Here is a 13,943-nt window from a genome sequence, read left to right as displayed (position 1 = left end):
AAGGAAACTTTGCTAGAGGAAGTTGCTGGTAGTGCTCTCCAAGGTCCTGAAACCTTGACTTCATCCATCAGACTTGTGCTGCCTTCAGGTGACCTGGTATGTGGGGGGGTTAGGGGTGGAGGGGCTTTTGCTCAGAGGCACAAACGAACAAAGGTAGCCCAGTTTACAAGAGCCAGTGTGGTGTAGTGGTTAGAGTGTTGGACTGGGACTGAGGAGTCCCAGGTTCTAGTCCCCACTCTGCCATGAAGCTGACTGGATGGCTTTGGGCCAGTCATTGACTCTAGCCTAGCTTACCACACAGGGTTGTTGTGAGGATAAAATGGAGAGCAGAGGGCCATGTTCGCTGCCTTGGGCTCCTTGGAGGAAAGGCAGATATAAATGTAATTTTTTATTATTATTATTATTATTATTTTAATGGGAGATTACCCCAGAGACTCCTAATTCCTGGTGGACAAGGCTCTGCAGAGTTCCCTCCACCCCCATCACCTCTGGTGGATTACAGAAATGCAGGATAGGGGTTCTGCAAAACTTGGAGCCAACCCTGCCCCTTTCTTCTACAAGGGAACTTGTTTATTAAATTGTACATGAGGTCAATCTTCCTTGCAATCCAGTACATGTTTACTCAAAAGTAGGTCCTACTCAGCTCAATGGGAGTTACTCCTGGGTAACTATGGATAGGACTGCAGCCTTTCAAAGGCCCCTCTACTGAAGTTCCAGTGAACAGTGGTGTTTTAAAATAATTTTAGACTTGACATATTGGTGTTATGGAGCAGGGAGCTCTTTACATTATGATGTGCAGTCATTCACTTACACCAACAACCAGCCTGAATAGAAGAACATAAGAACAGCTCTGCTGGATCAGGCCAAAGACCAAAAAGCATGTTAAGAAACACCACATGGTACAGGTTAATGGTTGCCTGTATAATGTTGGCAAAAGTTTGGCCATCATTCCCACTATTGGTCTATGGAGGATGAAAATTTGGAAAATTATGTTGATGAACAAGATCAGTGCATACAAGTCGCTCTGGGAAGGAAGAACCAATTCAGCAGAGTCTTTTCAGAGAAACTGGTTGTTATTTCCCCAACACTGGAATCAATATAGGCCAAGTGATCTAGCAGCAATAGATATTTTAACGATCTGATGGAACAGAAGGATTGGATGTAACCGAAGCATTATTCCATTTCGATTTTTTGTTTAAAGGTAGGATATTTTACTCTATTCATTTCTAAGGATTAAGAAACTATCCTTTCAGTTACTGTACACTGAAAGGCAAATAAACTTCTTTTTTTAATGTTGTAAGACAACCTGAATATAAGAAGATATGAAGAGCCCTGCCGGATCAGACCAAAGACCAGCATTCTGTTCCCACAGTGGCCACACAAATGCCTGTGGGAAGCTCACAGGCAGGACACGAATGCAATTGCACTCGTGTTCACCAGTGAGGGGTATTCAAAGGTATACTGCCTATGATACTGGTGGTAATATACAGCCATCATGACTAGTAGCTGTTGTTAGCTCATTCTCCTAAGTGGGGACGTGGATGGGGAAGGGCTGTGGCTCAGTGGTGGAGCCCCTGCTTTGCAGGCAGAAGGTCCCAGGTTTGATCCCCGGCATCTTCAGGTAGGGCTAGAAAATGTCCTGCCTGAAACCCTGGAGAGCCGCTGCCAATCAGTGTCTACAATACTGGGCTGGATGGACCAAGGGTCTGGCTCTGTATAAGGCAGCTTTCTATGTTTCTATGAAATCCTGAAGAGCTGCTACTGGTCAGTGTCGACAATACTGGGCTAGATGCACCAAAGGGCTGAGTCAGTATAAGGTGGCTTCCTATCTGCCAGTGAGATGCTAATTCTTTATGGTTGCACTGTACTTTGCAGGCCAATCCTCGTACGTTCACTCAGAAGTAAGAAAGGCGCACAGGACTGCAGCCTAAAGGCTCAATCCTTCAACTCCCAGCATGGATGGCTGGGGAGTGCTGGGAGTAGTAGGACTTTCTTCTTTCTAGACATGTATAACATTGCACCCTAAGGTACAATCCCGTATGCGCTTACCCAAGAGTAAGTCCCAATAAACCCCGCGGAGACTTACTTCTGAGCAGGCATGGATCAGACTGCACTGCAAAACTTCTTTAATGTTAGCTATTTATTTATTCATGCCAAATATTTATAGGCTGCCCTTCATCACCAAAATGGGCAGCTAACCACTCACCAGTCTAGGCTCAATGTGTAGACAGTAATGGTCTGACTATACGGCAGTTTCATATGAATATGAGTGTGTCTGTGTGCAATTGCTTCACATGTTCCAGGAGTGACCCCCGGCATTCAGAAAGGGTTCTGGAGCTTGCATTAAGTCTAAAATAGTAATTATAGGACTGATGGCATACCAGCTGTGCTCCTAATTCCTGCAGGGATCATACACCCAAGCAAACACCACAGTAGTTATTACTAGTCATTATGACTGCTGTGGGGGACCAGGAGAATACTGCCATGACCAGAAAGCAGTCACATCACCACCAGTGGGTGTGGGAACAGCACAGTCTTCGAATAAGGCTCCCGAAGTTAAGAGCCCACAATGTGCATTCCTCACCCACCACCAGCCAGAGGGAGGTATGGCTACCTCCGCAGGGATCAGTCAGGTGACGGAAGGGGCCAGTAAGATTCCACCAGTCGTATAAATCTGCTGACTTTGGCTGTTCCCTCCGTCCTGATTCCTGCCATCCAGATGCACACCACAGTTCCTTTGCAAATGCAACCATCTTGTTAGTCTTTAAGGTTGGGGTCACCAACATGATGCCTGTGGGCATCAATGTGCCAACGGAATCTCTCTTGGCACCTACCAGGCTCCCTTCATCTCCTGATTTTTATTTTATTTAAGATGTTTTTAATTTTTTTAAAAAATGTTTTATCTGGGAGGATGGCAAAGTGCTGCCCTCCATCACTGTCTTTATTCATATTCCAAAGAGTGGTTTTGTGTTTTGGAGCTCAGACGTCACCTCTGCCTTGTATGTAGGCTCTGGGGCAGGTTACTTTTCTTTTCATCTCACCCATTTGCCTTCTGGGAAAGGAGTATTTTGTGATCAGCCAGGCCCACCAGGGTAATCATTTTGTGAGAGTGTCCACAACGCCCTCTCAAAATTCCAAATGTGCCCACTGACCCAAAAAGGTTGGGTTCCCTGCTTTAAAGGGTTACAAATCAGCCAGGACATGAGCTGCAGCAGACAAGAAATGTACTGCTCCATCAGATGTGGTTGGGTCTTTGCTAGCCCCGTGGAGGCCCTTTGATGGTGTGCCCTTGAGAATCCTGTGGGGAAAGCTTGCTGCCTTTCCCCAAGAAACCTGCCATTCTCCTGATGATGCACCATGCTACACAAATGGGTGAATGGCATGATGCTTGGATCAAGGCAGCCAAGAGGGACTGAGCTGGAAAAGATTCAGAACCTGCATCCAAGCAAACCATTCTGAGGGAAAGCGATCCGATAAGGGGAAGGCATGCCTGGTTCCCACCGATATCAACAGGAGCTTTAGCACTCCGCTGTGAGCTTTGCTTTTAGTGGATTAGATCATCTAACCTAGTATTGTCCATTCTAACGACAGCCGTTCTCCAAGATCTCAGATATGGGCTGGTTCCCAACTCTGCAACCCAAGAAAGATCTTTTGAAGCAGAGATGCCAGAGACTGAACCTGAGCCCTCCTGCAAGCATGTACTCCACCACCGAGCAAAAACTTGCCATCAGTACAAACAGGACAGCTATGTGAACCCTCCACTTTAAAGGCAGCCCAAAGTAAGGCAAAGAAAGCACATATATAAAGACAGGAATGGGCTTTGCAATGCGGGCGGGCCAAAATGAACAGGATGTGGGAGGTTCACCATTACCTGGCTGTTTGTCTGTTTTTTGCACTTTAACACAGCCACAGAGGGCTGATTTTGATCAGATCAATACTGTTGGGGGAGGGAGAATTTATTTGTTTTAAAACATTTATACCTCGCCTTTTCTCCTAGGAGTGTGAGCTTGTTAATAAGAATACATAAATAATAATAATAAACAACCAAAAATTTAACAATTAAAAACATCCTTTCAATGAACACTGAACATCAAAACACAAAAACATTGAATAACGTGTTTAACCTTTCCCCACTGTGCCTTTTCCCCCAATCTAAATCCCATCCATCCTCCCCACCGCTGCTATCAGATCCTGAGAGAGGGGGTAGAGAGAAGATTATTATTATTATTAATTACATTTCTATACCACCCCACAGCCAAAGCTCTCTGGGTGGTTTACAGAAGTTAAAACATTAAAATACAATATACAAAGTTTAAAAGCCATTTACAAACAAAGCACACAGACAATATACACAAACAACATAGATGTGCCATATATATATATATATATATATATACACACACACACACACACATACATACACACACACACACACACACATTTCTGTTGGGGACTAACAGTAGCTTGGAAAAGGGGGTGAAATTTAGATTGCGGAAAAGGCTCAGGAGGAAAGAACTCTATCTAATGCTGTGGCTCAGATAAATAATAGGGCCATGCATACACCCCCCCCCCCCAAATCCCTGGGCATTTTAAAATAAAGACAAAACCAAACCACGGGGAGATCCAGTCATGGACCGCCTGCATTACATCGATTTTGGCCCTCTCACCAAGAAGCAAGAGCTTTGCAATGCCAGAGATGTCGTTCCCGCCAGCTATATACTCCCAGGACTGTTGTGCTGTTTAGTTTTGTATTTCAAATCTGGTTATCTCCTAAGACAGTTGGTAGTCTTCAGGTGAAGATGAATTCAAGACAAGAAGTCTGGTTCTGATGGAGTCAGGCACATCATAGGAAGCTGCATTTTACCGTGTCTGATTCTTTGTCCCTTGAACACAGGACCAGTCTACTCTGATGGGCAGCAGAGCTCCAGGCAGTGGAGGCTGGTGGCTCCGATTTCAGTGGGGTTGTGAACCCATTCTAGGTTTCACTCAGAAGCAGTCAGAACTCTAAAGGGGCTATCCAAGGTACTGAACCCTTGGCTAGCTCCATTCTGGCTGGTTCTGACTGAAACCCGGAATGGATTCAGAGCCCCACTGAAATCAGAGCCACCAAGTTTCCACTGGCTCCAGGATCTGACAGGAGAAGCTATTTTCCATCACCTACTCTACACGGTCCTTTTAAAATGGAGATCCTCGGGATCGAACCTGCGTCTTTCCGCATGTTGCAGCTGAGCTCCACTCCCTCCCCACTGAGCTTCTCTCTCAGTGGGCAGATAGCTTCCCTCTCACCATCCCCTGGACATGCCCAAGTCTTGGCTCATGCAAATGGTCATGCGTTTCTCATGTAATTCATTTTTGGGGCACACTACATTATAGACGATGATGGTGACAGTAAGCTTGATGCTGGCTGCCGAGAGACACACCTGTCCGGGAGAGGTCGGGTACCACATCCATCTCCCCCCCAGATGCCCGCCCACTCTTCTGACTGAGCCAACTGGGAATTTGTACTTTAAACCACTGGCAGACAAGATCGCTGGAAACTTTCCCTGGCTTAGGGTGAAAAGCATCCAGCAATGCCAGTGACTGACAGCAAGCCCTCATTTCTCTCTCTCTCCCTCTCTCCTGGAAGCACCATCCACACCAGGTCCGTAGCTCAGCGGCAGAGCACCTGCTTTGCCTGCGGAAGGTCGCAGGTTCGATCCCTGGCATCTCCAGGTAGGGATGGAAAAATCCCTACCTGAAATTCTGGAGAGCCGCTGCCAGTCAGTGTCGACAACACTGGGATAGATGGACCAAAGGTCTGACTCAGTATCAGGCAGCTTCCTACGTTCTTCCTGGGTGGGGCACCCTCAGAAGTTGCCACTGGTATCTTCTGGCTTAAAGATACCAAGTTCTGTTCTCTTTAAGACAGAAAGCAAAGGATGGGAAGGCAGATCCCACAGGTGGTACCAGCAGAGCTCCATGCCCAACTTGGAATTCAGTTGCATTTCCCTTGGGTGACCAGAAGGCAGCTGATCTCTAAACTATGAAAGGAATACTCATGTAACTTTGGATATGAAAAAGTTACAGCAAATGCTTGCACCCCACACATATGCATAAGAATATCAGAAGAACCCTGCCGGATCAGACCAAGCAGGGTCCACCTAGTCCAGACTGATGTCTCTGGACACTACACAGGAACCTAAGAAGAGCTATGCTAGGTCCATCCAGTCCAGCGTCGGGTGCCCAAAGTGGTCAACCAGAATACCTCTGTGAAGCCTTCAAGCAGAGCAGGAAAGCAATTGCTCTCTCCTGCAGTTGCTTCCCAGAAACTAGTACTTGGACATACCACCCATCTGCACAGATGTGTCGTTTAGCCATCATGGCTAGTAGCCACTGATAGACCTTTCCTCCATGAATTGGTCTAATGCCCTTCTCAAACCATCTAAGCAGGCGGCCATGAAATATCTTGTGGCAATGAGTTCCGTAAGTTATTTATGCATTGGATTAAAAAAACCCACTAATTTATTTTGGGGACATTATTTTCAGGACATACCACATCAGATGATGTTGATGATAATTTCCATTTATTTCCTATGTTGAAGCTCTTCAAACTTTTGATCAAATTCCAACCAAGTATAGTTGCCTATTTTTCTTCTTCTGACCAATACCACATTTACACACGAAATAACACACACTCGCACATGCTCCTTTTAGATGCTGTATAAATCCCATTTTTACTTTTTCATTAGGTATTGAACTTACGCGGTTTCCCTGTAGATGTTCCGTAAGCATATCAGTTACAGACTAATTATTATAATGGGTGAATTCCTTTGTTTCTTTAGTGTTCTTGATTTATCGTTATGTAAGTTCTTCTTTCTGTTGCCTTTATTTTGTTAACGTTATTTCAAAATAAAATGAACTTTCATGAAAAATAATATTTATATAGTGCTTTCAAGTGTTGAAACATGCATGCTGTAGTCGTAATCCTTACCACAGTCCTAAGCGAAGTCAGTATTCTTATCCCCCATACTGTTATTATAATTACATTTTTATACCGCCCCATAGCTGAAGCTCTCTGGGCAGTTTACAAAAGATACTAAAGATGTGGGGGTGGGGGGGGGAGTGAGACTAAGAGAAAGGAGCCTGTCTTTAGATCACCTACCGGAGTTCATGGCAAAGGCAAGATTTGAACTGGGGACTTCCTGGTTCGCAGCTCAGTCCCTTAGCCCAACTTGGCATCTTCCAGTCCAGACGTGTAGGACTCCAGCTCCAACCATGCCCCCAACCACCGCGGCCATGGATGATTAGAGTTGTAGTCAAACACAGCTGAAGGGCGACCGCCTGGGAATGCAGGCTTCCTGCATTGCGCAGGGGGTTGGACTCGATGCTCTTGTAGGCCCCTTCCAATTCCATGTCTCTGTCTATAGAGAGATGAGCGCACATGCCACGCATCACCCCCCGAAGAAGGGTACATTGCTGTCACGTGTGAAGGGAGGCACGTGTCCTCGCTCCTTTCACCCCGTGTGACGCGCCCCCGAGGGTGCCCGTCTGCGCCCGCGCCGCGAAAGGGGCCCTTGAGTCCACGGGCCCTTTCAGGCCAGAAGGACGGAAGGAGGGTCCGCAGCTTGCCCTCCGGGAGACCCCAAAATCGGTCCCCGAGAGCCGCAGCCCGGGGATCGCCCCTCCGCGGCCCGCGCGCGGGGTGGCCGCCGCTCTCCCGCGCTCTCACCTGCCGCCGGTGCCGCTGACTCGCTCGGCCGCCCGTCGAGGCGCCGTCGCTTCGGCCACGCTACATGCGCCCCCGGCGGCTCAGCCAGGCCAAGGCGGCCAGCAGCGCCAAGGACGTGGCCAGGCCGGTGCCCGCCGACGCCCGGCGGCTCCGCGCCGCCGTCCGCGCTTGCAGCTCATCGCCGATCGCCTTCAGGCGCGCCGCGGTGAGCTGCGCCCCCGAGACGCGCGCCCGGGCCGGGCTGTCGCCGCCGCCGCTACAGCAACACGCGGCCGGGGGGCGCCCGGGGAGGGAGCAGGGGCACATGGCGAGGCCCGCCGCCGCCGCCGGCCAGCGCAGCGCCGATCGCCAGCCCAGAGACCGCCGCCGCCGCCCCGCGAGCTTCTCCTCCTCCTGCCGCGGCTGTCAGTCTGGCGCGGAGCGCGCCGCGCTCGGGCGTCACATGCTGGCTGAGATCATCCTCCCCGACGGGGCGGCCGCAAGACGGCGGCGAGGGAGGGACGCGGCGAGCGAGGGCGGCAGCCTTAACTCTTTCGAGGCAGCCTTCCTTCCTTTCTCCCTCCCTGCCTGCCTGCCTTCCTCTCTCCTTCTCCCAACCCTTTCCTTCCTACCACTTCTTTCTTTTCTTGGTGTCTTTCCTTCCTTCTTTCCATTTCTGTCTCCCCCCTTTCTTTCCTTTCCCCCTTCTCTCTCTCCACTTTTTTCTTTCTTGCCTAGCTTCCTTCCTTTCTTGCTTCCCTCCCTCCCTCCTTCCATTTCTTTCTTCCCTCTTTCTTTTTATTTTCTTTCTTGTCTGCCTTCCTTCCACTTCTTTCTTTCTTACTGTCTTTCGTTCCTTTTTTCCATTTCCATCTCTCTCTCTCTCTTTTTTTCCCTTCCACTCGTTCCTTTTTTCCATTTCCATCTCTCTCTTCTTTCTTTTTTTCCCTTCCACTCCTTCCTTCCTTCCTCTCTCTCCTCTTTCTTTCTTTTTTCCTTGCACTTCTCTCTCCACTTTTTTCTTTCTTGCCTAACTTCCTTCCTTCCCCTCTCTCCCTCCTTCCATTTCTTTCTTTTTCCCCATCATTCGTTCGTTCATTCTTTCTTCCCTCCATCTTCCTTTCTTTCTTTCTTGTCTGCCTTCCTTCCACTTTTCTTTCTTTCTTTCTTTCATTTCCTTCCCTTGTGTGTTCTCTCTTTCTTTTCTTCCTTCCTTTATCTGTCTTCTGTTACATTCTCACTCCCAAACTTAGATATTCATTTATTTGTCTTTTCTTTTTTTCTTTCTTTCTTTCTTTCTTTCACTCTCATCTCTCTCTCTCTCTTTCCCTCATACTTTCTTATGCTTCATATGCTCCAATGGTCCACATTTCCTGATGTCAGTCCCTGATTAATATCTGTTCCTGTTTTGTGTCCATTTTGACTCTTTTGAAGAATTGGAGAAGCCTTTTTGAAAACGTTAGCAGTGTGCACACATGTGCATTAGAGCACACAAATGGGACTGGCCATAAAGTGCTGGAATGCTTCTGTTCAGGGTGCCAGCCAGCCAGCAGTGTCCTTTTCCAGGATACTTCATTCCATTTTCTTTGCACTCTTCCATGTCTGTCCCTGCCACAACAGTTAGTAACCATCCTGTGCTCACTGAGTCCTCCTTGAGCTGTTTATTGGTCTTAAGGGGTTTTTCTGTAAAATTTTTTGTATTCCTGCAAACCCTTGGGGATCCCCCATGCCTCCTGATTCTCTCTCTCTCTCTCTCTCTCCTCACTCAGAGGAGGAGTTCACTGTGCCTTCCTTTCCATCTTTCCTTGCCCCTTCCATGTACACACACCTCAGTGTCTGTGATCCAGCCATCCCCACCCAGGTGGACCACAACTCCAATCATCTCCAGCCATCATGGCCAATGGCGCCAGGCTGGAGAAGGCTGAAAATGTTACTGAGTATGTTAGCTGCAGCTATTAGATGTCTTCTCACATTTCACAGATGAAAATCAGAAACACTTGTAACCATATTTGGGGGATTGGGGTCAGCACCTTGGATAGCTCCTTTAGAGTTCTGGCTGGTTCTGACTAAAACCCAGAATTGATGCACAGTCCCACCGCAACTGGAGCCGCCAGCCTCCACTGCTTCTAACAGCACAGTTCCCATATCAAGAATCACTACCTGAGCCCTGGGCCTCACTATTTCACACTGCTGTATGTTGTATTAATTTAATGTAATCTGCATTAATTTAATGCAATCTGCAGTAAGTAAGATGAAGAACACGCCATTGAAATAAACACATAATCTTCCCCCGTTTACCTTGCCTCCATTTCCCTTCCTCTGCTGTCCCGACTGCGTTGGATTAGATTGTATGCTCCTCGGAGCAGGGGCTTGTTTTCTTGTGATTTGTAAAACAGCATGCACATAGATGGCTCGTTCTCTATATCGGGGGCGCTGAACCTCTTTCAGCGGGAGGGCAGAATTCAATTTTCGAGAAGCTCTGTGGGGGCCACATTCCAGTGGTGGGCGGAGCCAAAGAGAAGAGGGGCAGGGCCAAATGCAAACAGCACTGCCCCAGAATAACAAAAACATAGCAGCTTATTCTTTTATATATATATATATATATAGAGAGAGAGAGAGAGAGAGAGAGAGAGAGGTAAAGGTAGAGGTGTCCCCAGCCAGTCGTGTCCGACTCTAGGGTGCGGTGCTCATCCCCGTTTCTAAGCCGAAGAGCCAGCGCTGTCCGAAGACGCTTCTGTGGTCGTGTGGCCGGCATGACTGACCACCGAGGTGCACGGAGCACTGTCACCTTTCCGGCCGAGGCGGTACCTATTTATCCACTTGCAATTTCTTGCTTTCGAACTGCTAGGTTGGCAGGAGCTGGGACTGAAGACGGGAGCTCGCTCCGTCACGCGGCACTCGGGTCTCGACCTGCCGCAGCTCAGCGTCTTAACCACTAAGTCACCGTGGTCCCCCACCCGCTTTTCCTCCACCACCAATCGTCTGGTCGTTTCCTGGCTTTTCCTGCAGGTTTTCCCCGCATTCAGAAAGACTGAAATTCCTCCCCCGAAGCTTAGTCACTGGCAGCAACGGCGCTAAGTGGTAGCCCAATCCTCCTTTCCCTGGAAAGGGCTCAACCCTATAATGAGCCCTGAGTTCAAATCCGCTCTAAGCGTGCAATCCGATGCATGTTCAGGCAGGAAGACGGCCCTCCATCTCCCAGCATCCCCCAGCCGGCACGGCTGGCCTAGGAGTGGGCCTTGCGTTCCCTTTTCCCCGTGGCTGGCAGGGGGGCGCCGGAAGCAGCAGCCCAACACCTCCGGAGGACGCCCGCTCGGGGCGCCCCGACCGCGACCGCCTGCCGCTCGCTCGCTCCGTCGGGGCCGCGCGCCTCGTCTCCGCGGAACCCTCGAGGCGCAGCCGCAGTTTCCGCCCCGGCTGCCACGGAGGGCGGACCCGGGAGCCGGAAGTGGCCGGGCCGGGCCGGACCTCTTCTTCCCTCCCCATCGGCTGCCATGGGGGACGGAGCCGCGGAGCTGGAGCTTTTCCGCCGGCGCTGGCGGGCGGAGCTGGCCCGGGGGAGCCGGAGGAGGAGCGGCCCCGGAGGCCGGAAGAGGCCGCGGGAGGCGGAGGGCGAAGCGCCGCAGCCCGTGCGAGGCTGGGGGGGCTGCGGGGGCATCCCTCGGGGGGAGCCGGAGCGGGACGCGGAGAAGCCGCCGCCGCCGCCGCCTCGGAGGCGCCCCCAGAGCCCCGCCGCGCCGGGCCGCCCTCTGGGGCCCGGCTGCGCCGCCGACACTCCAGGAGGAGGAGGAGGGAAGGAAGACCTTCTGGGGCAGCTGATCCGGGACTTGGTATGGAAAAGGGCGAGTTGGCCCAGAGCCCCAGCATGTTTTCTCTGCCCCTCAGGGTGCCCCCCCGTAGCTCGGGGGTTGGAGTAGCCTTCCCCAACCGGGTGCCCTCCAGGTGCGTGGGGCTGCAGCTCTCGGCATCCCCCGCCAGCCAAGGGGGCCGGGGGGGGGGGGCTGAAATCGGAATTTGAATACAGGGCCCATTATGTGTGTTGGATTATAGCATCCAGCATCCTTCAGCCATTGGGGGGAGACGGACAGACCGTAGATCAGAACTTGGATACAGGGCCCATTATGTGTTCGAACCCTTGCAGAGAAAGGAAGCTGTGGTAGCAGAAAGAATTAAATTTTGTCAAGCTAGATTAGCCTTCCCCAAGCGGATACCCTCCAAGTGTGTTGGATTATAGCATCCAGCATCCTTCAGCCATTGGGGGGAGACGGACAGACCGTAGATCAGAATTTGAATACAGGGCCCATTATGTGTTCGAACCCTGTCCAGAGAAAGGAAGCTGTGGTAGCAGAAAGAATTAAATCCTGTCGCGCTAGATCAGCCTTCCCCAAGCGGATACCCTCCAAGTGTGCTGGATTATTACATCGAGCATCCAGCATCCTTCAGCCATTGGGGGGAGACGGACAGACTGTAGATCAGAATTTGAATACAGGGCCCATTATGTGTTCGAACCCTGTCCAGGGAAAGGAAGCTGTGGTAGTAGAAAGAATTAAATTTTGTCAAGCTAGATTAGCCTTCCCCAAGCGGATACCCTCCAAGTGTGTTGGATTATAGCATCCAGCATCCTTCAGCCATTGGGGGGAGATGGACAGACCGTAGATCAGAATTTGAATACAGGGCCCATTATATGTTCGAACCCTTTCCAGAGAAAGGAAGACTGGGCCACAACTCCCAGCATTCCTGACCATTGGCCATACTGGCGGGGCTGATTGGAGTTGTAGTCCAACACATCTGGAGGGCAACAGGTTGGGAAAGGATGGGTCAGAGCACCTGCTTTGCATGTCGAAGGTCCCAGGTTTGATCTCTGGCACTCTAGGTAAGGACTAGGAAAAAGGCCTGCTTGAAACCCTGTAGCAGCCTTCTCCATCCTGGTGCCCTCCAGATGTCTTGGAGTTGTAGATGACTACAACTCCCAGAATCCCCCAGCCAACATAGGGTGCTGTGTGAGAGGTCCAAAGAGAAGCACCTGGCTACTGGCCCTGTATGGCAGCCTTGTAGAAGAGACTAGCATCCCTAATCTGGTGCTTTTCAGATGTGCTGGACTACAGCTCCTGTGCTCCCCAGCCAGGCCCAATTCTGTCCCCCTGTGGCTTATGTTCTAAAAGACATGAATTACAAGAGGGGAAAAAACAGTATGGAGAGAGAGGAGGCAAAAATTAAACTCAGGCACCAGTTCTTAAAGTTATACTTCTTCTCACAACCAGTTTATTTATTGTTAGTAATATTGATATATACCACTTCTCATTTGCATAGATCCTGAAGCGGTTTACTGCAACACCATAAAACAATAGAATAAGACAATACATACACAATAGTCCAACATTAGAGATTGTTTAAGACAAGCCAGAGTAAAAAGATACATTTTCCATAAATGGCTAAAACACATCAGTGTTGCAGTCTGACATACTGCAGAGAGGGGGGATCATTTCAGACAGCAGGTATCACCGCAGATGTGTTTCTGCTGAATGGAAATGAGGCTGTGGCATGGACAACAGTGGCCCGCCCCTTGAAGATCCTAGGGCTTGGGTGGTTGGTATGGGGGAGACATTCCTAGCCGTAACCTGGTCCCAAGTTGTATAGGGCATTGTATACTAATATCAAAACCTTAAACCTAGTTTGGAGCAGACAGGCAGCCCATGTTGGTTCTTTAGTGCAGGTGTAATATGTACACAGTAAGCCACACAGTCAGTAATGCAACCACTACATTTTGCACTACCTGCACCTTCTGAACCAGCCCCGAGGGCAACCCTATATAAAGTGCATTACAGTAATCCAATCTCAAGGTTACCAGTGTCTGGATCACAGTGGCTAGACTATACCTGTCCAGGAAAGGGCGCAGTTGGCGTACCAGCCTACACTGGTACTAGGTGCTCCTGGCTATGGAGATCACTTGGGCCTCCGGTGACAGTGATGAATCTAGGAGCACTCCCAAACTGTGAACTGGTTCCTTCAGGGAGAAAGCAACCCCATCCAGAGCTGGTAATTCCCGGTCCTGGAAGCCACTCATTTGCAGTAACTCATGGATAATATTGATCTTATTACAGACCAACTTGCATTAAATAAGAGCACCGTTCTAAGGCCCAGTAGCTTAGCAACTAGATACCTGACATTACAGGGGTGGGGGGGATTCAGAGGGGGGATGGCTTGCAACAATCTACATCCACTTTTCCTCTGATGACCCCCCCCCCCCCATCACATC

The 13,943-nt window shown here is 49.8% G+C and overlaps 1 protein-coding gene across 2 annotated transcripts in view; it reads left to right on the top strand.

Moving 5' to 3' along the window:
• Positions 1-10,287: 10,287 nt before the first annotated feature.
• Positions 10,288-13,943, top strand: part of FBXW8 (F-box and WD repeat domain containing 8) — a 105,065-nt gene continuing 101,409 nt past the window's right edge. For both annotated transcript variants that reach the window (XM_084819672.1, XM_084819673.1), the window contains exon 1: positions 10,288-11,517. In XM_084819672.1, the coding sequence (XP_084675798.1) occupies positions 11,182-11,517 (336 nt within the window). In that variant the 5' untranslated portion in view covers positions 10,288-11,181. The remainder of the gene's footprint in view (positions 11,518-13,943) is intronic.

Source organism: Heloderma suspectum, chromosome 13, assembly GCF_057233095.1.
Source record: "Heloderma suspectum isolate Gila_16-S chromosome 13, 16-S_ref, whole genome shotgun sequence".
In the NCBI taxonomy this organism is placed as follows: Eukaryota; Metazoa; Chordata; class Lepidosauria; order Squamata; family Helodermatidae; genus Heloderma; species Heloderma suspectum.
Note: the sequence above shows the minus strand (reverse complement) of the source record. Positions and strands in the feature narration are given on the sequence as shown.